The 25,949-nt window shown below is 40.0% G+C and overlaps 1 protein-coding gene across 1 annotated transcript; it reads right to left on the bottom strand.

The window, feature by feature from the left end:
* Window positions 1–9,358: 9,358 nt before the first annotated feature.
* Window positions 9,359–24,549, bottom strand: LOC122671517 (receptor-like protein 7). The gene is made up of 2 exons (XM_043868779.1): window positions 24,436–24,549; window positions 9,359–12,883 (listed from the first exon to the last, which is right to left on the bottom strand). The coding sequence occupies exons 1-2, from the start codon at window positions 24,460–24,462 to the stop codon at window positions 9,815–9,817; spliced, it is 3,096 nt and encodes a 1,031-aa protein (XP_043724714.1). The 5' UTR covers window positions 24,463–24,549; the 3' UTR covers window positions 9,359–9,814.
* Window positions 24,550–25,949: the final 1,400 nt, after the last annotated feature.

The following is a 25,949-nucleotide window of genomic DNA, read 5'->3' as shown; positions in this document are numbered from 1 at the left end:
AGACTTGCAGAGTTAGAGATAGGGAGAGTTTTGTCCTGCTTTGATATCTGACTCTTCTCAAGTGTACCAAATGGGTGTGGAGGAGTTTGTTTATAAAGAGGAAAAGAGGGAAGGTGGGTCTATAATGGAGTTCTTGGGAGTGAGAAAAGATTAAAAACTTGAGTAAAAGAAGATAAACCTTTCCGCCCATTTTCCGTTTTCGAATAAAATTGCCGATGCGAATGATTTGCGAAGTGGGGCTTCACCGTGGGATGGTGATGGTGTTAATGGTGGGTGGTGGCGGTAGCGGTGGTGGTGGTGGGTATGTAAAAAAAGACAGTGATTTGGAGAAGATGACGGCATTTTGGTGTTTTCAAATTTTAGAAAATAGGTCAAGGCAATTAAGTTTTTTCAAATTTTAGAAAAGATAGAAGAAAGGGTAGTTTGGTCATTTTTTAACATTTAATACCTGGTGTGGACTTAAATGGCATTAGGGGGATAAAGCAGGGGCTGGTTCGTGGAATATTGAGGGGTGGTACGTGGACTTATCAGAAGCTTGGGGGGTACGAGGAATATTGGGTGCATTATAGGGGGTACGTGTACTTTACCCTATTTTAAATTATCAACCTTCGCTGCTACATAATTTCTTGGGACCACTCGCCTGAGGCTCACTAGGGCCTAGAAGCTTCCGGTTCGTGGGTGGTGCGGGGTCATGTACGAGCCCAGGGGAGATTTAGTCGGCCTAAAGTCGGATACCCCTCTTGTCTCCAAAAAAAAAAAATTATATATATATATATATATATATATATATATATTTAAATTATTCCAAGTGTTGCCGGTGTTGGGATGTGTATCTAAGTTCTCCCAACTGTTGGATAATGATTGAGATAAGTTTAACGCCTTAGTAGTTGGAGAAGATCTGTATCCCTCTCTACCCTCCTCCTCTCTCACAGCTCCCTTCGATATAAGTGGCTATGGAAGTGAATAAAAAGGACCATGTGGTCAACTCAAGCAACCATGAACCAAGAGATCGATTGAGAGAAATAGAAAAATAATGAGCGGCTTGCGTCGAAGTTTTCGATTGATCTATATAAATTTGAGCCATCGAACAAAGTCCCTCTCATTAAATTCGTTGTCATTCAAGTCTTTAGTAATTAGTGTCTCAAAGCTCTCTCTCTCTCTCTCTCTCTCTCTCTCTCTCTCTCTCTCTCTCTCTTTTGTATTATTTTTCTTCTCCTAGTTGATCTCCTCCTGTTGGATCTATAAAATTCAAAATGAATGTCAAATATCGACTCCACTTTTCATCAAAATTCAAATTTTCGTTTCCCTTGTTTTGGAGTTGCACTTATTTTGTTGTAAAAGAACCTAAGGATGTTTGATCGCACATTAGTTAGTTACAAGAATGTGAGTTTATATATAAATAATTCATGTGTCTTTAAGGGACATAGGGTTCCTTAGAGAGAAATATCTCTCCTCTCATATGTGGGGGTTGGCCTAGGTCGTGGCTGGGGTCTTTGTTAATTTGAATTTCATGTACAACACCAAAGCACCTATAGGAATTCAAATACGTACTTGTACATATATAGGGATGCCTGTATACAAATACATTTCTATATAGATTGAAGAATCAATTGGATTTTTTTGCAACCCAACAGAATGTTCTACTGTATCCCCCATTAGAAGACCGCAAAAGGACTACAAAATAAAGCACGAACAATAGTACCCTCTGCAGAATTGCACAAAGAACAAACTGGAGTGGAAGGCAACTTTCTAACAAATAGAACCTGCTTGACAACCAAAGAATTATACACCTTCATAAAATAATTTGATCTTAAGAATTAAACTAAACTCTAGAGCTTTGTAGAATTCAGAGTGGCATAATATGTTAATCTTACTGAAAACTTACCATTCTTAGAAGGTCCCATAGCTAATTATCCATCTTCACAGAAGTGCAGTGAGGGAGTTGAAAAATGGCATGTGATTCTGAATTCCAAAAGAGATCTTTGATGAGAGACGCATTCCATTGATTAAAAGTAAAGATTAAGATCAGAAACACTTTGAATGCAAGGATTAGTTTGAGGGTTGAGAGTTTCCCCTTTGAAAGGTTGGAAGACAATAGTCATTATAAATTGTTGGGAGAGGGTTGGACACACTGTTGGCTTTGCGCCCAACGGAGGGGGTGAGAAGGGGAAGGCAAGGGGTTTTTTTCCATAGGGGTGGGAGACTCAGGCTGGGCATAATGTCCGCATGCCCAACCTTTACCCTTCTTTTTTTTTTGGGTAAAGAACCTTTACCCTAATTAAATTGATATAGGAGTATCATCACCAAGTCTTCACCTAAATCCTTTTAATAAAATGTAGGGTTGTAAACAGATCGGATTCGGCTCAGATAGTGCTATATCTACATCTGCATCCGATTAGCTATTAGACGGATTCAGATAGTGCTAAACGGATACGGATCGGATATTTTATCCGTTTACATGTAAATATAGCTTTTCGGATAGCTATAGCCTATCTGTGTCCGCATCCATTTAACTTTCGAATAGTGCTAAATGGATACAGACATGGATGCAGAAACGAATTTTGGCTATTCATCTAGACCCCTATTAAAATGATACTCCCTTTCAATAAACTCTTCCAAGCCTAGGACCCAATTTGTTTTTGAGGGACATCAATAAAAGAGTATTGGGGAAATATTTCCATTCCACAAAAAAGTCCCTAAATCTCATAACCCCCAACTTTTTTGCTTTGACAGAGCTGATCCCATTTTACCTAAAATATTCCCTTCCAATATTACCCTTCCACCAAAATTGTCTCAAAAACTTATTTAACTCTAAACAAACACTAATAGAGAGCATAATAATGGATGTAGCATATGGAAGGATTTGTTTTAGATCCTTTCTACAATGTGTAAAAATAATGACATAGTCATTGCACTAAATTCGTGAGGTTAAAAAAATTTGGTGTGATTAGCATCTCCAATGTTTATAAAACCATTAATCTTTCCTTAAAATCCCTCTAGTGCTGCAATTGTAAAGCTTTTAGGCTAATGTCTCACGTGCATCGGTTCAAATCATGTTCCCATTTTCTATATTAGGAGAAAGTTTTCCTTCATTGAGTGGTGAACGAAAAACAACCCATCCTACGATTCACAAACCTATAGGGTTTTTGTGTAAATCTCAAAAATACCCTTGTGATATCCTTTCGCACCCATTCTTCAGCCCGTGGCGAATGAAATCTCATTTATTGTTGCTGAAGGAAAACTCGGTCTTTTTCTATATGTAATGAATATTTAACATAAGCTTTGGAATGGCCTCCGTGGGATGGGTAGGCCGGGCTGAGTCCAAACGAGCCTAGGCAAGGGTTAGAATAGTTATACAAGGGGTGTCAATGGGCTGGGTTTTTTTTTTATTACCCTAGCCCAACCCTAAGCTCTATTAACTTAGCCTAGGCCCAGCCCAACCCTAGACCGGACTAGGATATCTCACCCCAAGCCCAACCCTGTCGGGCTTAACCCAACCCAACCCAACCCGGACTTATTAACCTTGTTTGGGCTGGGGTAGGCTGAGCCAGGCCAGGTTGGCCCTGGTTGACTCTTTAAGATGGCTTCAATTCTTTAAAAAAGGAAAATGACATTAGTTTTGTATTGAGTGACAAAGAATGTGTTGAGTGACGTATATCGATGATTAAAAAACAAAGTATGTGAGGACGAGTGAGTAATGTAGATAATATATATTTATAATTTACTTATATACATATTACATAGGGTTGGGTTGGGCTGGGCCGGGCCAGGCTCAACCCGAGATTAAGCCCAAGCTCTGCCCGAGACTAAGCCCAGGCTCGGCCTGACCCTACCTCAGGCCTGAAAATCTCAGCCCAAGCCAATTATATGGGCTGAGAAGCTCAGCACTGGCCCTGTCCGGGCCCAGGGTGGGCTCAGGTTGGCTGGGCCAAATTGACACCCCTAACTTTTACCAATCTTAGGCATAGGGCAAGCTTGGGCTGAGCTTAGGTTAAGGGTGTCAAACAGGACGGTTCTATGTAATTGGGACAGTTCCTTATCAGTCCGATCCCAAGTAGGTGAATCCCACACTGTCTCGTTTACTAAATGGTCTCAAAACTAGGATCCAATCTTGTCGAATAATGGAACAGTTCGGTTCGGATTCCTTAATTGTTTAAGTTCTAAAAAATCTCAAAGAGTCAAATATGTACAAAATTCCTAAGTATGCAAACAAATTTTCCAAACATATAAATAATTGAATATATTTCTAAACATAAAATAATCAAACATCTTTTTTTTATTATCATAAAATAGTCAAACATCAATTCTTAAGAATACACACTCAACTAAGTCCAAAATAATTTGATAATGCTTAGATTTTCTTTGTAATTACAATATAACTCTTATATAAGTTATAAATATTAAGTATTAACTAATCCTTAATATGTAGTCTAGGCATGTTAAACAAGTCCTAGCGGTTCTAGTTCTACCTGGTTCCTTTTGGGTTTTCGGTTCTAAACCTGTTAAGAAACCTGTCCCAGAGCCATCCTGTCCCATTTAATAATCGGTCTCAAAACCATCCCATTTAATAATGAAACGGGTCAGTTCCAAGTTTTAGCGGGATGATTCTAGTACGGTTCTTGGTTCCATACCCAAATTGACACCCTTAGGTTAGGTGACCTTGTGCCCAACCCCATCAGAGTTGTACCCTAATCACCTAATCATGGTTTTAGATATCGTTTTTAGTTTGGTATCGAAACGAATATCGTGACCAATATCATTCTATATCGGCGTATCAGATGATTTTGCCTTCAAAGATGTCAATCCATACCCTTTGGACTATAGGTATTTCTAAGATATTCATACACATGTCAATGATCTGTATTGAATCAGTATCGGTTAGTATCAATGTCGGCCGATACGGATTATCAGATGATTTTGCCTTCAAAGATGTCAATCCATACCGTTTGGACTATAGGTGTTTCTAAGATATTCATACACATGTCAATGATCTGTATTGAATCAGTATCGGTTAGTATCAATGTCAGCCGATACTAATCCGTATCGGCCGGATACAAACCAATAACATGAACCCAATACCTCCAAGACCAGCCTTTTTTTTTTGGGGTGAAAAAGAATCTTATTGCACATAAGAAACTAGACAATTCCCACTAATTCCCAGACCAGCTTGAACATCATCAGAAATTGGGATCTTTATTGCCCCCAGTACTGGGGGCGTCTTGTGCGCATCATGCGGCGCAGCACGATCCATGTGTGCACGGTGGAGCCCACTGTGCACACATGGATTGTGCTACGCCAAACGATGCGCACTGGACCGCCCCCAGTACTGGGGGCGATAATTTTCCCAGAAATTGGCTTTACACATTAAAGAAACTTAACAATTCCCACATTAACATAACAGTCCCAGTATTTACTATTTGACACCAACTTATAAGTAGGTGGTGATTGATTTTATCAAAAATGAAAAAGTGGGTGGTGAATGGACGATCATGATAAAAGATTGCGCCGTTCACTGTAGACTAGGAGACAAAGACACCCCTGGGCTGGGCAGTGGGCCCGCATACATTCGGATATGACGAAATTAATTGTACAACAATCGTTGACACTTTGATAATTCTCATTCACGACCCCACCAATTTAGATATTTCTAAACAAACCCTCACCCCAAGACCCGAGGCCTGAGCTTCAATGAACACCATCCAAATCTCAAGAGAAGGATATGTGCTAGATTTTCCTCAAAATCTCTAGCAGCGGCAAACAAACCTCAAGAGAAGGATATGTGTGAATTGGTTTGGTTCATAATTGGACTCAATTGTAACGAATCGAAATCGAAATCGAAACAAGTATTAAAAATGATGTTGTTTTTAATATTTATTTTCGGGTGATGTAGAGACTATTCTTCGATCGGTTGACTTTTCGAAGGAATTTTATAAATTGATTAAGAGGAATACTAATTTCTGTATCTACTATCGATTGTAACCTTCTTGTTTTTAGTACTTTGATTGATACAGGACTTGCATCGTTTTAGTTAGGGGCTTCCCATTTCTTTCTTTAAACATAGTTTAAAAAGGTTCTAGGTGATTTCCTATTTTTTTGTATATTTATTTATTTATTTTAATATAATTTACTTATCCATAAAAAAAAATGATATTATTTTAATTAATCTACCGATTCTATATCGAGTCCAAACTATTACAAACTTTCCTACAAAACCCAAATAGAAACCAAACCAACACATAATATTGTGATTAATTTGGATTTTATTTGTCAATTTTGGTTTGGGTTAGCATTTGACTCCCTCGAGTAAAAGCATCTCAATTAACATTGAGCAAGAAACTCCTCTTCATATGGTGGTAAATATCAATTGTAATAGAACACTGATTTAAGTCCAAGGGAGAGGTTACTTGTTCAACTCTTTCCCACCCCACCTACTCACCCACCCAAATCGGATGCTTGCCATCTTGTTATTTCCCTCCCCTTGCCCCCATCGCAACTGCACCCGCACCCACATCCCTGTCGGCAAGTGACCCATCCAAATGGTGACAACCTTAGTTAGTAAGTTCGGGAACGGCAATTGAACGGGAACGGATACGTACGGCAATTAAACGGACTAGACGGTAATAATACTTTTTAAAAATTCGGCTTCATAAAACGCATACGGTAATAATACGATACGCGTTTAATACGTGTATAATACGGCATAGACGGCAATAATACTTTTAAAAAAACGGGCATATATTCATTATATAACATGCATTCACCACCTAATAAACAAAATTAATTAATCCTTGTAGATAAGAGTGTGCGTCCTGCACCTAGACAAATGAGAATAGGGAAAAAAATAGGGAAACTTACTGTTTACCAAATTAATTAATCCTTGTAGATAAGAGTGAAACAGAGGATAGGTGAAAGTGGATTGTGGTGAGAAACTGAAAATAAAAAAGGTTTCCCGTTTCTATTTTCCATGGAGATGCAGTTGGAACTTGTGATTTTTCGTTTGATTAGCAAACAATACGAAATAGAGAAAGGGATACTAACCACAGTGGAAGAAGTTCTTCCGAAGAACAACAGTGGAAGAAGAAATAAACAAGGAGAAACGTCGCCGCTGCCGTCGCTGCTGCCGCCGCCGCCTCTGCCGCTGCCGCCGCCGCCGCTGCCGCTCGCTGCCGCCGCCGCTGCCATCGGGCCGCTGCCGCTGCCGCCGCCGCCGCCGCCCGCCGCTGTCGCTTGTTGCCGTCAAGCTTTGACAATAGCAAAAGTTGAACGGAGATGGAGGGGCTGCCGCTCTTGAGTCTTGCCTTCTAGGGTTGGACTTTGGAGTGAAAACGCAAATCACAAAAGAAGGGAAAGTGAAATCGTGAAAAAATTCTAATCTTTGGGGGGTTTTTTTTTTTTTTTTTTTTTTTTTTTTAAAACATTAGAGTAAAACTTAAAAAGTATAAAACGTATAATACCCGAATTATACGAGTATAATACGCGATCGGTTAAAAAATGCGTTTTTTTATAAAAATACGGGAAAGTGCGGGGACGGGAGTATTATTCGTTCAAAAATTCGGGTACGCGTATAATACGTGTATTATACGCGTACTTACTAACTAAGGTGACAACCAAAAACAAAAAAGGAAAATCAAAATCATTAATCAAATCCTGACCATCCAGTCAATAGAGGACACTTGATTAGCCAATCAGGTAATAGAAAATAACACCAACCCTTCCATGTTGGTTACTTTATCATTTGTAGTAGCCTATTATTATTGGTGCTCGCCATATAATAAACAAAGCTTGTGGGACTCTTGAAACCGCAAAGAGCGAGTGAGTGAGAGAGAACGAGAGAGAGGGTACTGGGTATGCGTACTTATCTGAATCACAGCGCCTTAGGAGCATATCTGGCACGGGCGGCCATGACTAATTGACCATGGCAACAATGCGCCTCTCAACCACAAGCACCTCTTCTACCACCACCGCCCCATGACCATGCGCCCCACTGCCATTCTTACTACCTTTGGTTTCTATGGCCGCTCAAGCTCAGCCCTTCCACTGGCACTACCCCGAGCTCGACGACAAGAACTTCCAAGTCCACGGCCGAACCCTCCTCTTCACAGTCATCATCTTTTCTCTTTTCCTCCTCTTCACCCTCCTCTGCATCTACGCCCGATGGATCTGCCGCTATCACCAACGCTCCGCCACCACCAACGCCGCTGCCTTTTCCCCCTCCACCCCTCATCCGGCGGCGCCACCGGTTCGATCCGTGGGCCTCGACCCGGCCACTATCAATAGCTTGCCTATTTTCTTGCACCGCTCCTCTACTTCTCCGGCGGACGAAACCCAGTGCTCTATATGTATCACTACATTCGAAGATCAAGAGAAAGTTAAGGTGTTGCCTCAATGTCGCCATGCTTTTCATCCCGAGTGCGTCGACAAGTGGCTCAGTACTCAGTCGAGTTGTCCACTCTGTCGAGCGTCTCTCCGAGCCGACTTCATCCCTGACTCAGTTATCCCATGAATTATCAGTGTACCCATCAAGAAAAGCAAAGCAACAAACGAAGATGGAGATCGTCTCACTTGAGGGGCTCCTGCCCGCCTGAGACGCTAACAAGACCTTTTCTTTGTTCGTCTGTGAAGTTGTTTGTACGTCCTAATCATTTTCAATTTGTATATATCTCTCTCTCCTTTTTATGTCTGTGTCTGTGAATTTGTTTATACATCTCCATCATTTTCTATTGCCCAATTGATCGCAAAGTATATCAGTAAATGTTTCTCCCTCTTTCTTTCTTGTCCTGTTTAATTCCTCTATCAAGTTGTTCATACCTCTTAATCATTTTCAATTGGTATCAAAATATATGTTCTGTGTCTCAGTTTTGCGTCTTCCTCTCTCTAAGTTGTAAGGCCGTAAAGCGTAATGAATCAGTGGAGACAGTAATGTTTATTGTTGTAAGGCCATCGCTACGCCCTAGAGGATGAAGCATCTGACGTGGGTCTGTAGAGTTGTGGTGAGGTTTGATATTCATACTAATCTGTTTCTCCTTTGACCATCCAAAATACCCTTTTTATGTCATCCTAGCTACTTCTCTATCATGGCTTCTGGGTAAAACGTGAAACTATGTTTATCTTGTGAATGTGTTTCTGATTCTCGACTTTGATTAATTCCCACTTGTGTTGAGGTAGTCTCTGTTGTTCAATGGCTGAAGATTTCAAATTAAAGAACTTTGTTGCTTAAATTTTGATCTTTAATTTAGTGGTGCAGAGTATTGTTACGCTCTTGTTTGATGGAATCACTGAAAGAAAAATTTATATGGCTAAGCCAAGAAAATCCATTTCATGAATGATAAAAACAAGCTTCGTATTCTTTGACGAATAAATCACAGAAAACCAAGCACGTAGAAATATAATGACAAAATTTATGCTTCAGTAACGATGTCTAATGGGTGCTCTTTTCTCTGTTTATATACAGAATATTCAAGGCTTGGGAAATTTGTGAACTTGACAATTTCAACCTAAGAAGAAGAGGTGGTAGAATAAATGATTGGAGACGAACTATGGCAAGAGCAATTGGGATTATGTACAATCTTCTTCCTGCTACTGTCTAATTTGGAACAGAAGACACAAAATTTCCCCCATCTTTCTTCATCTTTGTTTCCTTCCTCTTCATCATCGGATTCTCCACTTATCTCTGGAAGCTCTTCTTCCATATTTTCCTCCGTCTCATCCCCTCCATCATCACAGGTGGTATAGAGCAAACTTGCAGAGGGGATTATCATGAAAACAAATCTTTCCACTTGTTCGTCATACCATTTCCTTCCCTTCTTCCAAAACATCAGTGGTGCAACAACCATTGCAGCTCCTCCACCAAAACCCACTCCACTAAATATGAACTTCCAATCAAATTCATCAGATTGTGAACCCATGTTTCCAGATCTGGATGTTGGCGGTGAAACATTGCCTGTGCATTTCTTGACAAAGGGGCTCCACATAAGCCTTCATTCCCTTCAAAGGATGTTTCTGTAAATGTCTGAAATTGAGATCCCTTTGGTATCATCCCCGAAAAGTTGTTCCACGAGAGGTTCAGGACCGAAAGGAATGTTAGATTTGTCAGCTGCTGAGGGATCTCTCCTATTAACTTGTTGCTTGAGAGGTCTAATGACTCGAGCTGTTTCAGGTTCCCCAGGGATGATGGTATTCGACCAGTTAGAGCATTGTGTGACAAATTAAGAAAATAGAGAGCAGTGAGGTTTCCTATCACATTTGGAATCTCCCCTTGGAATCCATTGTTTGACAAGTCAATGGAGGTATAGACGGTTAGGATCTTTGTCAACTCCATTTCTTGTCCTTTGATTGTAACTGTCACTGTATCCTGGTAGTACACTTGACTGTATTTTAAGAACCTGACTCTCAATGTCTCATGCTTAATTTCCGACTGTTTTACATCCTCGTCAACCATCATTGCTTTCCATGTCATAAAGGATTCAGTGGGAAAATTACCAGTGAAGTTATTGGAAGAGAGGTCAACAATTTGCAGCTTTGGGAAAGTATAATTTGTGCCTCCACCTTCAATGGGTCCGCTGAATCTATTGGAGCGCAGAACAAGGACCCGTAAGTCAGTACAGCTTCCCAAGCAGAATGGAAATGGGCCATTTATTTGGTTGTTCCCAAGATTGAGAACCTCTAACTTTATGCATTCAGTCAGGGCTGAAGGCAATGGTCCTTCTAATCTGTTCCCACTAAGATCCAGTGTCCTTAGAGTGCACCCAACTGGAAATTCCTGAGGAATATGACCAACAAAGTTGTTATGCCGTAGGTTCAGTACCGTCAGTGTAGCGCTCATGTCAGCCAAACATGAGGGGATTGTGCCGTTCAAGCTGTTATTAGATAGATCAAGAACTCGAAGATAACCAGCATTACATATTGATTGAGGGATTTCCCCGGTGAGATTATTGCTTGAGAGAGAAAAGAAGATGGTGAAGACAAGGGAAGGAGTGATAGTAGATGGGATGATGGATTGAAAGCTGTTGTTTGAGAAATCCAAATATGTGAGGGTTGATGACAGAACTGGGATTGGTCCTTGGAGCAAGTTGGAGTGAAGGTCAAGAACAGACAATGCACTATTACTCAGATCCGGCAAAGGTCGTTCCAGACTGTCGAGGAAGTTAAAAGAAAGGTTCAAATAAGTAAGAGACCCATCACCAATTTTCCAAACCCAAGTGGGTATTTTCCCTTGAATTTGATTATTGGACAGGTCTAGATTACTCATTATTGATTGGTTTCGACTTAAGAAATCAGGGAAGCCTCGCAGCTTGCAGGATGCCAATATCAGTTTGCGGATCTGGGGGAATGATGAGTCAGAATTACGAACAGCAATGTTGACCAGCAAGTTATTGTAGGAAAGATCAAGACTAGTAAGGTTCTGTAGTTTCTGAAACATCTCAAGCTCTATAGTGCCATTGAAATTGTTGGAAGAAAGCGCAAGGACACTTAGATTCTGGAGTTCAAATATTGATAATGGTATTGGTCCCTCCAGATTATTGCTACTCAAATCAAGGGTATCCAACGGTGCTGAAGACATATTGTGTATCTCCATGATTTGGCCAGCAAATTGGTTTTGGTTTAGTTGTAACTTTTTGAGTGTTGGCAGGGTGAATAGAGACCATGGTATCGTTCCGTTGAGTGAATTGTTCCTTAAGTCAAGATTCACAAGGTTTGCAAACCTCTCCCAAGGAGAGTCCGTAATTGGACCTGTTAAATAATTATGGGCAAGGTTTACCAGGGTTAGAGTTTCAGGCAATGGAGGTATGAGACCAGTGAAGCTGTTAAGCGACAAATCCAAAGAATCAAGCTGCTTGAGTTCTATAATTGATGATGGAATTGATCCATTGAAACTGCAACTCTTAAGCTCTAATTTGGACAGAAGACTAAGATGGCTTATAGATTCTGGTAACGAACCTGAGAAGCTAGTGGTAGAGAGTACCAGGGTCTGAAGAGATCCTCCCTTGGGAGGAAATTCCGGTAGAAAACCATGCAGACGCGGGTTCAGCGATACATCGAGGGTTCGAAGGGTCCTTAGCTGAAGAATTCTGTCCGGGAATGTCCCGTGTAACCCACAAGAACTGAGATGCAAGGAAGTTAAGTTTCTGAAATCCCCCAAGAATATTGGTACTTCAGATATATTGTTCTGGCTGAGACGAATCTGTGAGAGGAAACTTAGTTTTGCAAGTGAAGAATCCAGCGGCCCTAAAAGATAACAGTTGGACAAGCTCAACACTTGCAGATTAGGAAGTGCAGAGGATAAGGCCTGACACCATTGACTGCCATACGCTGATATATTCACTCCATCAAGACGGAGAGTCCTCAATCCTGATAGGTTCCGAACAAGAGTTCTGAGATCCGGCTTTTCGAGTCTCAACAAAGTGAGTCCAAACGAAGTAGCGGAGAGATCAAGAGAAACTAACCTCGTCAGACGTGAGATCTCAATGGGAACTTGGCCTGCAAAACCCGCGTTGGACAGGTTGAGGTTGGTCAAATTGACGAATTTGCCAAACCCAAATGGAATCGTAGAATTGAAGTAGTTGTTAGCCAAATTCAAGCTCTGGAGATGTCGAAGTTTAAAGAGACTGCTGCTTGAATTGTTAATTCCTCCGGATATATATTCGCTGCTGAGGTCGAGAACGTTAACATGACCAGAATCTTTGTCGCAGCTGACGCCCCTCCATCTACAGCAATCAGTGCTTGTATTCCAAGTCGCAAGCTTTGAAGCAACGGAACGGAGCCGCGGATAGAAAGAGAGACTTTGATTCAGCTTGAGCAACAGAGATCTCTGATCCTCAAGACATTGGCCACAAACCAGAACTTCATCAATGGAGAAAAGAACAGAAACAGAGTAGAGGAGGAGGAGGAGCCATGAAAACAGTGGAAATCTCATCGGATGTGATCGGGAGACACACACCCATGAGAATGAGAAAGTGGGAGCTGGAAGGTCTTAATTAAGTGGCTTCACGAGGGTGAAGAAAGAAAGACTGTTAACTTGACTTTTGCCACTCCCTAAGGAGCCGGCTCGGCGTGGAACGCTTACGGTTAACACAGACGACTGAACAACGACAGAGACTGAGAGAGAGAGAGTGATTGGTTTTGGATGGTTTTAATTGGGGGACGCGTTTTAGTGTCGGCCATTGTTAAATCCAAATCAAAGAAAAGACTATTCTTGAGTTTTGAATCTTCAAACAACGACTTTGTCCTTTTGAAGCTCAAGGTTTCTGGTTTTCTCTTGATTTTGTTTGGCAGCAAAGATGGATTCACAGATTGACGACGCCAATATAGGGAATACATGTAAAAACAAACCATGGAAAGATTTGAAGAAAAGTCTAAAACTGAGAAGGGAAGCAAATGCGCGACTTGGTGAGTCTCTATCTGGGAGTAAAGTCAAGAAGCCGTATTAAAAACTCTCAAAAAATGTGGATATTACTCCACCTCAAATAAAGCACTGTCACATGAAACAAATTGATTCATGGTAGATTAGGTTATTTTGTGACAATTAGTGAACCTCTCTTTTTGTTTTTTAGTTAAGACATTAGTAAAGTTCTGACATAAAGCTTCTAGTGATGTTTTTCACTTTTTCATCGCGTGCAGCTGTGTCTACGTCGTGTTACGCAATCAATTAATTTTTCTTTTTTTTTTTTATTTTTTTATTTTGTTTTTATAGTCAAAACATGGGGTCTTAAGTCTTCTAATAATTAAAGGAAAAGAAAATAAGCATGAGGCCGGTAGATTAAAAATATCTAAATTCAAAGTAAAAGAATACCAAAAAAACAAAAAGACAAAAGTCAATAATTTATGGGGTCCCACTCAATTGTGACACTTGTGAGTAAGGTTCAAAATTCAAGTATCGGTCTCGGAATCGGTCATGGTCAAAATCTTTTTGGATCGAGATTGGATCGATCTAAATCGATAAAAAAACCCTCCAAAATCAGTTTTTCATGGATCGGATCAAGTATCGGACAGAGTTGGTGGATGTTGTGATTTTGGGATCGGATCGGATTAGTCAAAATCGATTGGTATCGATCAATATAATATAAAAAACTAAAAAAATAATTTTAAAATTTTAAAAAAATAAGTAAAATATTCAATTGGATCGGTAAAGGATCAGATCGACTGATCCAATCAAACCTTATTATATCGGTCAAATCTTGGCATTGGCTTTGATCGATATTGATTGGATTCAATCCGATCAATATCGGCCGATCCGATCCGATATCTCAAACCATGGTTGTGAGTGAAGATGACCTACAGATGATCTATACGGCTCTCTGCCAAAACGGGTCTCCCACTCCTTTTCTAGCTGATAAAAACAAACCCATAGGCTACTAGAAGAATGGGGGTGGTAAGCGGATTTGGGTTCCCTTCTAGCGTGACACAGCGTGTAGCGCATCATTCAACGGTCTACAACGCATGTGCACACAGTTCAACACATATGCTGTAGACCGTCAAATGTGCGTTACACGCTATATCACGCTACAGAAGAGCGTAATTAAGCGGGTTCCAATCATTTCATTTCATTTAATTGAACTGTACATAAGACATTGTGAGGGTCTGAGTCCAACACGTCGCTCAGAAATTAATGATCCAACTCAGTGACGTTGAAGGGACTTACAATTGACTTGTATAATACCAACTGCTCTCCATGGAAATCTTAAAAGAATTGGCAGAACTAGCTAGAGATTCTCCTATCAATTCCATCAAATAAAAAATTTGAGATTTTTATGTCATTTTGGATTGAAATTTATGTAAATCTGAATAAAAAATTTGAGATTTTTATGTCATTTTGGATTGAAATTTACGTAAATCTGATTGTATTCATTGCAGGTCATGCAGATGCACGTTCGTACATGAAAACTTTTACCTATTATTTTCTTCAATCACATACTTGTCTTTTCCCTCTTGCTTCTGAATAAATGACAGAATATGCTAAATTTATCCTTTTCACCATTGTTCAGCTATTGTAGAAAATGTATTATTTATCCTTTTCTCCATTGCTCAGGTACTATAGAAAATGTGTTGTTAGGTGTGAACACGTTTTTTGGCTTCTATTGCAAAAAAATTTATTATTATTAGATATTATTGTAATCTATCCTCTTGGGAAGAGTTTCTAGGTCAGTGGCCGCCGGCTAGATATTTGGATCTGCATAAATCTAGGAAGGTCAGATTATGACTAACAACATTAAAAATATGAAATGAAATAATAAAATTGTCCTTCTAAAAAAAACAAAATGCAACTCATCTTCCCCAAAGTTGCAGGTATCCTTTTAAGGAGCACCATGGAAATCTACGAACTTGAGATGAAATGGAAGCCTGAAATCGCACACAAACCATTTTTGGGATTCAAATATAATCAAGGCAGCAGAAAAGAAAGAACTACAGAAAAAGATGCACAAAATAAAATTCGATTACTCAATGATAACCATAACAACAATTCCAAATAGAAGCAACAAACGCCTCACAGATCTAACAGACAAACTCATCTTGGGAATATATAAATCTAGGTTCCACTTTCTTTATCGGAATTTTTCAAGCGGCTCTTGGGATCTTCAGGTTCACAAAAAACAGAACCCTCATCTTTGCCAATTTCCCCAAAACTTGAAACCCTAAATCCATTTCCCATTATTGGATATGGCAAACCTCTGATTAGAATCATGAACCTTCTTCAACAACATATGCACTAGCACGAGCTGCCAAAACAGCAAGGAAGGTCTGTCCATCAGGCCGTTCAAGAATGCAATAAGTGGGTGGTGGTGGAGGTTGCGGCAATGGTGGGTGGTGGTGGTGTAAAAGACGAAGAAGAAGAGGAGGAGGAAGAAGAAGAGTGGCGTCGCTGAGGTTCATTATTACTGTTTTTTCATTTCATCTCAAGTTTGTAGATTTCCATGGTGTTCCCTACAAGGATACTGCAACTCATCTTCCCCAATCGATCCGGGGAAAATGAGTTGCAGGTTTTTATTTTTTTGCATGGGTAATCTTGTCAGTTCACGTCACATTTTTAAACATTGTTAGTCATAAACTAACGAAATGGGTGTATGTGTTAATGTTTATGAACCTACCTTAGGGGGGTTAGGGGGGTTACATAGAATTATCCAAAATTGAGGGATATAATTATACTTTCGTTAAACCTCTCCTTAATTTTTTTAGGACAAAAGGGCCCTTCACGCATAATCTCTTTTAAACAAGACCTGAATTTGCCATATGATTGATTCAATATGGTCCAAATTTTACAAATAGATAGATCACTAGGTTTTTTGTTCATATGTCAAGTTTCAATCTAATTGAAAATACTTCAAATTAAAAGATTCAGAAAAGGGAGAGTGCGCATTTCTACTTGGAGTATAATAGACATACATGAATATGCATGACAATACACATGGATTATATGGTTGCATTTGAGTTGAAAATTTAACATATGACCTACCGAGAGTATCCTTGTCTATCTAGAAATTTAAAATTGCCGAATCGTCCTACCACATAGTATCCTATGGAGAGATGCCTCTCTACACTAGACCATATAAAGGCAAAATTACTTATTTGTTATGTTAGCTATTGGACGATTAGGAAAAATATTTAGTGAAATATATAAAAGGGAAATTGGATGATAATGATTTCCCTACACTTTAGGGAGATATAAGATAAGTAATGGAAAAGGGAAGCTTTGACATGTGTGATGTAAAAGCTAGTTCCATTTAGATTCTAGAACTATCATATTACCAAATATATTTAGGGTAAATTACACGTCATCCCTTGATTTTTGAAAAAACTCAAATCACCCGTTTTACAGTTATAGTGTTAGTCTGTTGATAATTATTGGTGTGAAAAGACTATTTTAACCTTGTATTAAAACATTAGAATTTTTAAATTTATAATACTACCCTTCCTTCATCTTCAACATTGGTCAAGGGTAGTTTAGGGATTTAAAATTATTTAACTAGTTGACATCATCACTTAACAACATAAAACTAATAGTAGGGACTAATTTGTCATATTGGGGTCTAAATCAGGGGTGATTTAAGTTTTTTCAAAAACCAAGGGATGATTTGAGTTTTTTCAAAAACCAAGGGGTGATCTAAGTTTCGTTTGAAAATCAAGGGGTCATGTGTAATTTACCCATATATTTATAAAACCATTATCTATTCTCAAAATTACAATTGTCACATGGTATTTTTTACAGTCGCACAATATATTCGTAGAAAAATGCTATGGAGGATTCTACATGTGAATATCATTATATTTTGGGTAAATTACAGTGTCCCCTTGAGGTTTGTATAAATTACAGCATGACCTCCTGTGTTTCCAAATTATACAGCTACACCCCCTCAGCTGACGGTAAGGGGATGGTGTTAACTTATATATTTGATATACCAACTTTGCCCTCGTCTAATATGTTGTTTAAACTTAGTGGAAATTTCATCTTTGCCCTAATGTAAGATTATAACCCAAACCCTTTTACTGTTTTCTTCCCCAAATGTGAAGTTGCCTCCATTGGCCTGCAAATCCATCGTTGACCTGCAAATCCAAATGTGAAGTTGCCTCCATCCCCATTGGTGAACTACAATTCCATCGTACAGGTATACATCTATTTCTCTCTCTCATCTATTCTCCCTCTATACTTGCTCTCTCCGATTTTTTTTCGTTTCTCTCAGTCATTTGCTATTAACCCTAAAAAATTTTGTTCCAAAACAAGCAGGTCAGAACTCAGAACTAGAGAAATAAACTTCTCCTCTCGATCATCTCTAGCTATCTAGTTAGTTAATAATTTTCTTCTAGCTAGCTCTAATAAATTAAGGGGTTTAATTGATTTGAGGTTGCAGGGCTGCAAGGTGTGGAAAGAGTTGCAGACTGAGATGGATTAACTACCTAAGACCAGAGCTGAAAAGGGGTTCATTTTCTGAACACGAAGAAAGAACCATCACTGATGTTCATAGAATTCTAGGCAACAGGTTTGTTTGTGTGATCAAATTCTTTAAAATCCCAACCCATCATATTTCTCAGCATTTCCGATTTCTCATCAGATAAAGTTCCTTAATTTATTTATTTTTCACAGATGGGCCCAGATAGCTAAGCATCTACCAGGAAGAATAGATAATGAGGTGAAGAATTTCTGGAACTCATGCATTAAGAAAAAGCTGATTGCACAAGGATTGGATCCAAAAACTCACAATCTCGTCCCTTCTCACCAGTTTACCAGCAATAAAAATAACAATGCATGCAATAATCTTCATATCTACCAAGAACCCACTTCAATTTTCTTAGTAAATTCACAAATGAGAGATATCACATTGCCACCACCACCACCTCCTCCTCCTCATCCATCTTTTGCATATACTGCTTCTACTCAAATTCATACTCCATTTCATGAAACCATGAAAATTATTAATCCCTCCTATGAATACCAAAATCCCAATCTTGCTTGGAATGTTAAAGGCCAAAACTTGCAGGTTTCTTTTGATTTTGCTAGTCGATCTTCTATTGATCAGAGCATACCCATCTCCTCATCTCCAATAATTCCATCTGGGTTTGGGTTTTTAGATGAGAATCTCATGTGGGGTGCTTGTGGTGTTGAACCCTTTGAGCCTCCAAGGCAGGAAGAGATGCAACCATTACAGCAAGAAAAGAGAGCCCAGGAGACATATGAAGCTGAGTTCGATGAAACCAATGAAGTGAAGGGTGGTGGTGGTGGTCATCAGGATATGCAGATTGGTATATGAAGCTGAGTTCGATGAAACCAATTATTAATCCCTTAAAACTCCAGATCTGACCATCAGAACTTGATCAGAGTGTGTGGAGTTACTCCTACCTACTAGAGTGACCTTCGTCGCAGGTTGTCGTCGTAGGTTGCAAATCTCAATGATGGCTTTCCAACGTCGCAGTTCTCAGAGATGGATTCACGTCGCTACGGTGGTCGCACACTTCTCAAATCGTGTAGCAGGGATGGGATGGCGATGAACCCTCCCTGTATACATTGCCCTCTTCTGAAGTTGCAGAGAACCAAAACGGGGAGGGAAGCTCCTTAGTTCTAGTAACAGGGCAGGGAAGGGTGTGGGAAGCTCAAATGACTATTAGGGGTAAATTAATCATTTTAGGTCATGAATTACCATCTCCGTACAACATAACGGGAATGATATAACGGAATGGGGCCGACTATAACAAATCATCAAAACTAAGGGGGTGTAGTTGTATAATTTGGAAACACAAGGGGTTATGTTATGATTTATGCAAACCTCAGGGGATGACACTGTAATTTTCCCTTATAGTTTATGTCGCATGAAGTAAGAGGAACAAAAGCCATTTTATATGGTGTTATTTTTTTGGGTTGAGGGGGCGGGTTTAAAAGCCATTTACCTAGGAACATTGTTCTTATAAAACTAGAGGGAACACTTGACTTTCAAGTTACCAAAAATTCTTAAAAGGTCAATATGTACATTTCACATTTGAAATAAAACACACATAAATTAACATACACATATGAAAGCAAAAATAAATTAACATATAGGGAAAAAGAACGCTGCTCCACAGCACCCTTCCTACAACCTCTCACATGAGACGGTGAAATAACCACCCGCCCCTCCTTTTGGATGCCCAAATGTGTGCTCCCATTGGCCCCTATGCTGATGCGAGGGCCACAAAACCTAGTAGCAATCTACTTCCCAAACATATAAATATAAGGGAAAATGTTTTTTTGTTTGGGAGCATTGCCTAAGCTAGCTTTGCATTGTGTCTATCTCTCTCCTCCCCTCCCCATAAATGACCTCTCTACCCTATAATTATGGGAAAATCTTACTTCAACACTCCCAGACAAGAAACATGCTCTCATTTTTCTTTTTTGCCCTTTTAATATAACACACAACTTTTTTTTTTATGATGGTAAATCATGTCATTTCAAATGGACAATGACAACTATTGAAAATGATATAATGATAATTCACTTTCAGCTTATTTTGAAAACAGCATTTTACTCTAGATTTAAAAGACTTTTGAAAATAAGACAAGAGATAATCAAAAGAAGGTTACAATTTCTAACTTCACCCTGTTGGTGACTATAAGATGCATCCTATAATTATAATCAATTTCAATTACAATTTACAACTTTTTTAGGTCCCTTTTTCTTGGCACATATCATGTTGTTACAAATATACATGGAAACGAAGACTTAGTAAATAATATTATAACCAATTTATAGCCAATTTCACTTAAATTTACAATAGGCAAAGCTAGTCCTTACATGTCATATACATTGTTATTATAAAGATGGGAGACGGGAGAATGGGCAGGCCGGGGATCACCACACTGCCAGTGTGAATGGAATCTCTCATGCCAACTCAATGGGTGCACTTAGTTCGAATACTGTAACCATGTCAAAGAGAAGAGAAGTGTCATAGAGGAGAGAATGTGAGAGGGATGGTATGATCATTGTTTTTCTTCTTACATGTCAAGTTTGAAAAGGATATTGTCAAGTGACAAAATAAAATTTGAAAATATAGAAACTATTAAGATGAATAGACATACAAGGGGCGAGAATCCCGAGATATGACTAGGTTAATCCAAACTTAGACATATCTATTCAATGGTTAAAATCATCGTATCATCCTACCACGTGACTTAAAATAATGTCCCATAACGATTAGCTTATCATTGTTAGACCATGTATGTGAAATTATCCCATTATATATATCTATACCTAATGGGATCTTTATCACCTCCAGTTGGCTGCCCGGCCCAGTTCCCCAGTTCCTCTAACAAAGAGGGGCTGAAATGACCTCTCTACCCATGCCCAAACACTCTGCCCGGGTGGGGTCCACCATCCCCCTATTAGAGGAACTGGGGAACTGGGCTGGTCAGCAAACTGGAGGTGATAATTTTCCATATCTAATGTGTTTTTTTTTTTTTTTTTTGGTCATGTAAATGGGTGATCTAGAAATTCTGACTATGAGATATTTTTAAGATATAATGTGGATTGGATACATGTCAAATTTGAGACTGATATTCAAGAGTTCGGCACGTGTTTATGTACCATAACATTCTCGTACACCTTGAGCCGGCCTCGATATTCAATGTATCTTCTTCCCATATGTGGAGTTTGGATCAGGTCCCAAAATGGGGACGTGTGGGGTTAAATCTGGACCTTCCATGGAGTGTGGCCCTACACACCAGAGGTGGGTCCCACATCCCATGGAAGACCCACTGGGTTTATATTTCTGCTATACTTTGCAACTTTGGTTGTATTATATTTCCTCTGTCAGTGAAATTATCTCCACTGTTTCAACTCCTCATTTGTCTTCGGAGGGAGTGGGGGTTGGGATACTCTGATAAGTATGATCCTTTGAGAGATTTAAGTGTAGGACAAGCGATGGGTTGATGTCTTGTATTCTTTGGACTGCGATGTGAGCTGCCTCTAAAGGGTCATTAAAAGCCCGTAAAGCTTGATATACATGGGGCAATTCGGAAAATTTGTATTTCTTTGTTTCTCTATAAATTGTTGCAATGGGATTAAATTAGGGTTAATGATAATTCTTTGTAAACATAAAAAGACATGAGAATGAGAGAGAGAGGACATTACTTTAGAGGCGGCACTGAGTGGCCAAACAGGGGATGCTACAGAAGATCCGGATGCTTCCGGGTTTCCTCAGTGTTCACACAAGCGGTTTGGATTCGATTCTGAGAATGTAAAAATGTTGAAACAGGTCTAGATCGAAGACCAGAACATTACTAAAATTAAGTAAGATATGGAAAGCATGGTAAGGATCCTACTTTTCATTAGCGGGTCAACATCCATTTCCTTCCTCGATCTGAAAAGAAGAAAAACGCCAGAGACATTCCCGCTCCCCCTCCAAATCCCACAAACAATCCGCTCAGTACGAATTGCCAATCATACCCAAACAACAATTGGCCTTTTATTTTTGATGTTGCTCCTGGTAATATTGCTGGTAATATTGGTGGTAGTCTTGCTGGTGCTAATGCTGCTTCATTGCCTGCGCAGTTTCTTGGCAAAGGGGATCCACATAAGCCTTCATTCCCTTCAAAGGATGTTTCTGTAAATGTCGGAAATTGAGATCCCTTTGGTATCATCCCCGAAAAGTTGTTCCACTAGAGGTTCAGGACCGAAAGGAATGTTAGATTTGTCAGCTGCTGAGGGATCTCTCCTATTAACTTGTTGCTTGAGAGGTCTAATGACTCGAGCTGTTTCAGGTTCCCCAGGGATGATGGTATTCGACCAGTTAGAGCATTGTGTGACAAATTAAGAAAATAGAGAGCAGTGAGGTTTCCTATCACATTTGGAATCTCCCCTTGGAATCCATTGTTTGACAAGTCAATGGAGGTATAGACGGTTAGGATCTTTGTCAACTCCATTTCTTGTCCATTGATTGTAACTGTCACTGTATCCTGGTAGTACACTTGACTGTATTTTAAGAACCTGACTCTCAATGTCTCATGCTTAATTTCCGACTGTTTTACATCCTCGTCAACCATCATTGCTTTCCATGTCACAAAGGATTCAGTGGGAAGATTACCAGTGAAGTTATTGGAAGAGAGGTCAACAATTTGCAGTTTTGGGAAAGTATAATTTGTGCCTCCACCTTCAATGGGTCCGCTGAATCTATTGGAGCGCAGAACAAGGACCCGTAAGTCAGTACAGCTTCCCAAGCAGAATGGAAATGGGCCATTTATTTGGTTGTTCCCAAGATTGAGAACCTCTAACTTTATGCATTCAGTCAGGGCTGAAGGCAATGGTCCTTCTAATCTGTTCCCACTAAGATCCAGTGTCCTTAGAGTGCACCCAACTGGAAATTCCTGAGGAATATGACCAACAAAGTTGTTATGCCGTAGGTTCAGTACCGTCAGTGTAGCGCTCATGTCAGCCAAACATGAGGGGATTGTGCCGTTCAAGCTGTTATTAGATAGATCAAGAACTTGAAGATAACCAGCATTACATATTGATTGAGGGATTGTGCCACTGAAATTGTTTGAAGAAAGCGTAAGGACACTAAGATCCTGGAGTTCAAATATTGATAATGGTATTGGTCCCTCCAGATTATTGCTACTCAAATCAAGGGTATCCAACGGTGCTGAAGACATATTGTGTATCTCCATGATTTGGCCAGCAAATTGGTTTTGGTTTAGTTGTAACTTTTTGACTGTTGGCAGGGTGAATAGAGACGATGGTATCGTTCCATTGAGTGAATTGTTCCTTAAGTCAAGATTCACAAGGTTTGCAAACCTCTCCCAATGAGAGTCCGTAATTGGACCTGTTAAATAATTATGGGCAAGGTTTACCTGGGTTAGAGTTTCAGGCAATGGAGGTATGAGACCAGTGAAGCTGTTAAGCGACAAATCCAAAGAATCAAGCTGCTTGAGTTCTATAATTGATGATGGAATTGATCCATTGAAGCTGCAACTCTTAAGCTTTAATTTGGACAGAAGGCTAAGATGGCTTATAGATTCTGGTAACGAATCTGAGAAGCTAGTGGTAGAGAGTACCAAGGTCTGAAGAGATCCTCCCTTGGGAGGAAATTCCGGTAGAAAACCATGCAGACGCGGGTTCAGCGATACATCGAGGGTTCGAAGGGTCCTTAGCTGAAGAATTCTTTCCGGGAATGTCCCGTGTAACCCACAAGAACTGAGATGCAAGGAAGTCAAGTTTCTGAAATCCCCCAAGAATATTGGTACTTCAGATATATTGTTCTGGCTGAGACGAATCTGTGAGAGGAAACTTAGTTTTGCAAGTGAAGAATCCAGCGGCCCTAAAAGATAACAGTTGGACAAGCTCAACACTTGCAGATTAGGAAGTACAGAGGATAAGGCCTGACACCATTGACTGCCATTCGCTGATATATTCACTCCATCAAGACGGAGAGTCCTCAATCCTGATAGGTTCCGAACAAGAGTTCTGAGATCCGGCTTTTCGAGTCTCAACAAACTGAGTCCAAACGAAGTAGCGGAGAGATCAAGAGAAACTAACCTCGTCAGACGTGAGATCTCAATGGGAACTTGGCCTGTAAAACCCGCGTTGGACAGGTTGAGGTTGGTCAAATTGACGAATTTGCCAAGCCCAGATGGAATCGTAGAATAGAAGTAGTTGTCAGCCAAATTCAAGCTCTGGAGATATCGAAGATTAAAGAGACTGCTGCTTGAATTTTCAATTCCACCGGATATATATTCGCTACTGAGGTCGAGACCGTTAACATGACCAGAATCTTCGTCGCAGGCTACGCCCTTCCAATTACAGCAATCAGTGCTTGTGTTCCAAGACGCAAGCTTTGACGCAACGGAACGGGGTCTCGGATAGAAAGAGAGACTTCGATTCAGTTGGAGCAACAGAGATCTCTGATCCTCGAGACATTGGCCACAAACCAGATCAACTTCATCAATGGAGAATAGAACAGAAACAGAGTAGAGGAGGAGGAGTAGGAGCCATGAAATTTGTGGAGATCTCATTGAAGAAGACGATTGTGGAAGACAGATGAGAATAGTGGAAGAGACGATCTCCTGTCTTATAGGCAAGAGATTGTGAGGCCATTGTCTTCATCATAAAAAATCTATCAGTACTGCCAAAGACTTCCAAGTCTTTCCAGTCTAGAATGTCGACACAAGATGGCGAACCCCAAGAAAATGATAGAAGCAGAAAGGTCATCAGATGAAACGACCTCTGGTTAGTCTTTAGTTCACATTTTTTTTGTATCTCGCTTTGTGCGCTTTCTTCTTTGTATCTTCAGTTGCTCGATCATTTCACCCAAAATAATTGAATTGAGCATTGTTTGAGAAGTCCATGGTAGTGAAGATTGTTAGGATAGAAGGCTTGATCTATGGTAAATTCTAGCTACGGACCATCACACACACACACACACACATAGCTCCGTATCTCTAACCTCAAGTCCCCAAATAGATGATTTCCAAGAATATCAGAAGCATCTTCGATTGTAGATTTCCAGGTAGAGTCATTTCAATCCATTCTCATTGTGTCGCATAGTTCCCGGACTTGGCTCTTGTGCAGCTGTGGCGGGAGCTGCACTGTGCAGCTCGAAAACCCACCCCAAATACAGGGGGAGGTGGTCATTTTACATGTGGGGCCCAGATAGGACCCACCTGTGAAATGACTACCTTATCCCTGTATTTGTTGTCGTTTAGCGGTGCTGCACAGGTGCAGCTCCCGCCATGGTTGGATAAGATCTCTTTCCATAGTTCCCCGAATTTTTATCTCCTACAATTCTAACACCCTCCAATTCCCCTTCAATCCCTCGCATGGGAGCTGAAATGACCACTTACCCACTGCCTGGACACACTTCCCAAGTCAGTGGGTAAGTGGTCATTTCACTCCCATGTGAGGGATTGTAGGGAATTGGAGGGTGTCAGAATTGTAGGTGATAATGATCCTAATTCCCCCCCCCTCTTTGTCTAATCTGAATGACTTTTGATAAGTAGTCATGGAAGACCCGCTACTATGACACATTAATGTATGTCCACGGCCAGTAAATAGACTAATTGACACCCTCCAATCCCTCACATGGGAGCTGAAATGACCACTTACCCACTGCCTGGACAAGTGTCAGAATTGAAGGAGATAAAAATTGCTAATTAACTCATTCAATGCTTTTGCACGATTCCGCTTAACCACAAAAAAGAATCGCAGAGTCGACTGTGGTGGGTTCCTACTCTGGCATGAAGTGACAATGAGAATTGTGAAACCCATTAAGAGGGTGGAGATGGTAGAGCCTGAAATAAAAGTCTCTGTGGTCGAGTATGACCTAACCCGATGGATCGACCCAACTTGAAAGAGTATAAGTGTATTTATATGCTTTATTGTTTGTAAGCAAGTGAAACAAATGAGATTGAGAAACTTTGAGTTACGGATTTCTGGGTGAGAGTTCTTGAGAGATCTCCACTATACTTTTCTCCCATTATATAATGAATCATCTTCAGCTTCG

The sequence above is a fragment of the Telopea speciosissima genome, chromosome 1, assembly GCF_018873765.1.
Source record: "Telopea speciosissima isolate NSW1024214 ecotype Mountain lineage chromosome 1, Tspe_v1, whole genome shotgun sequence".
Taxonomy (NCBI): Eukaryota; Viridiplantae; Streptophyta; class Magnoliopsida; order Proteales; family Proteaceae; genus Telopea; species Telopea speciosissima.
The sequence above is the reverse complement of the archived record's forward strand: the minus strand, read 5'-3'. Positions and strand labels throughout refer to the sequence as shown.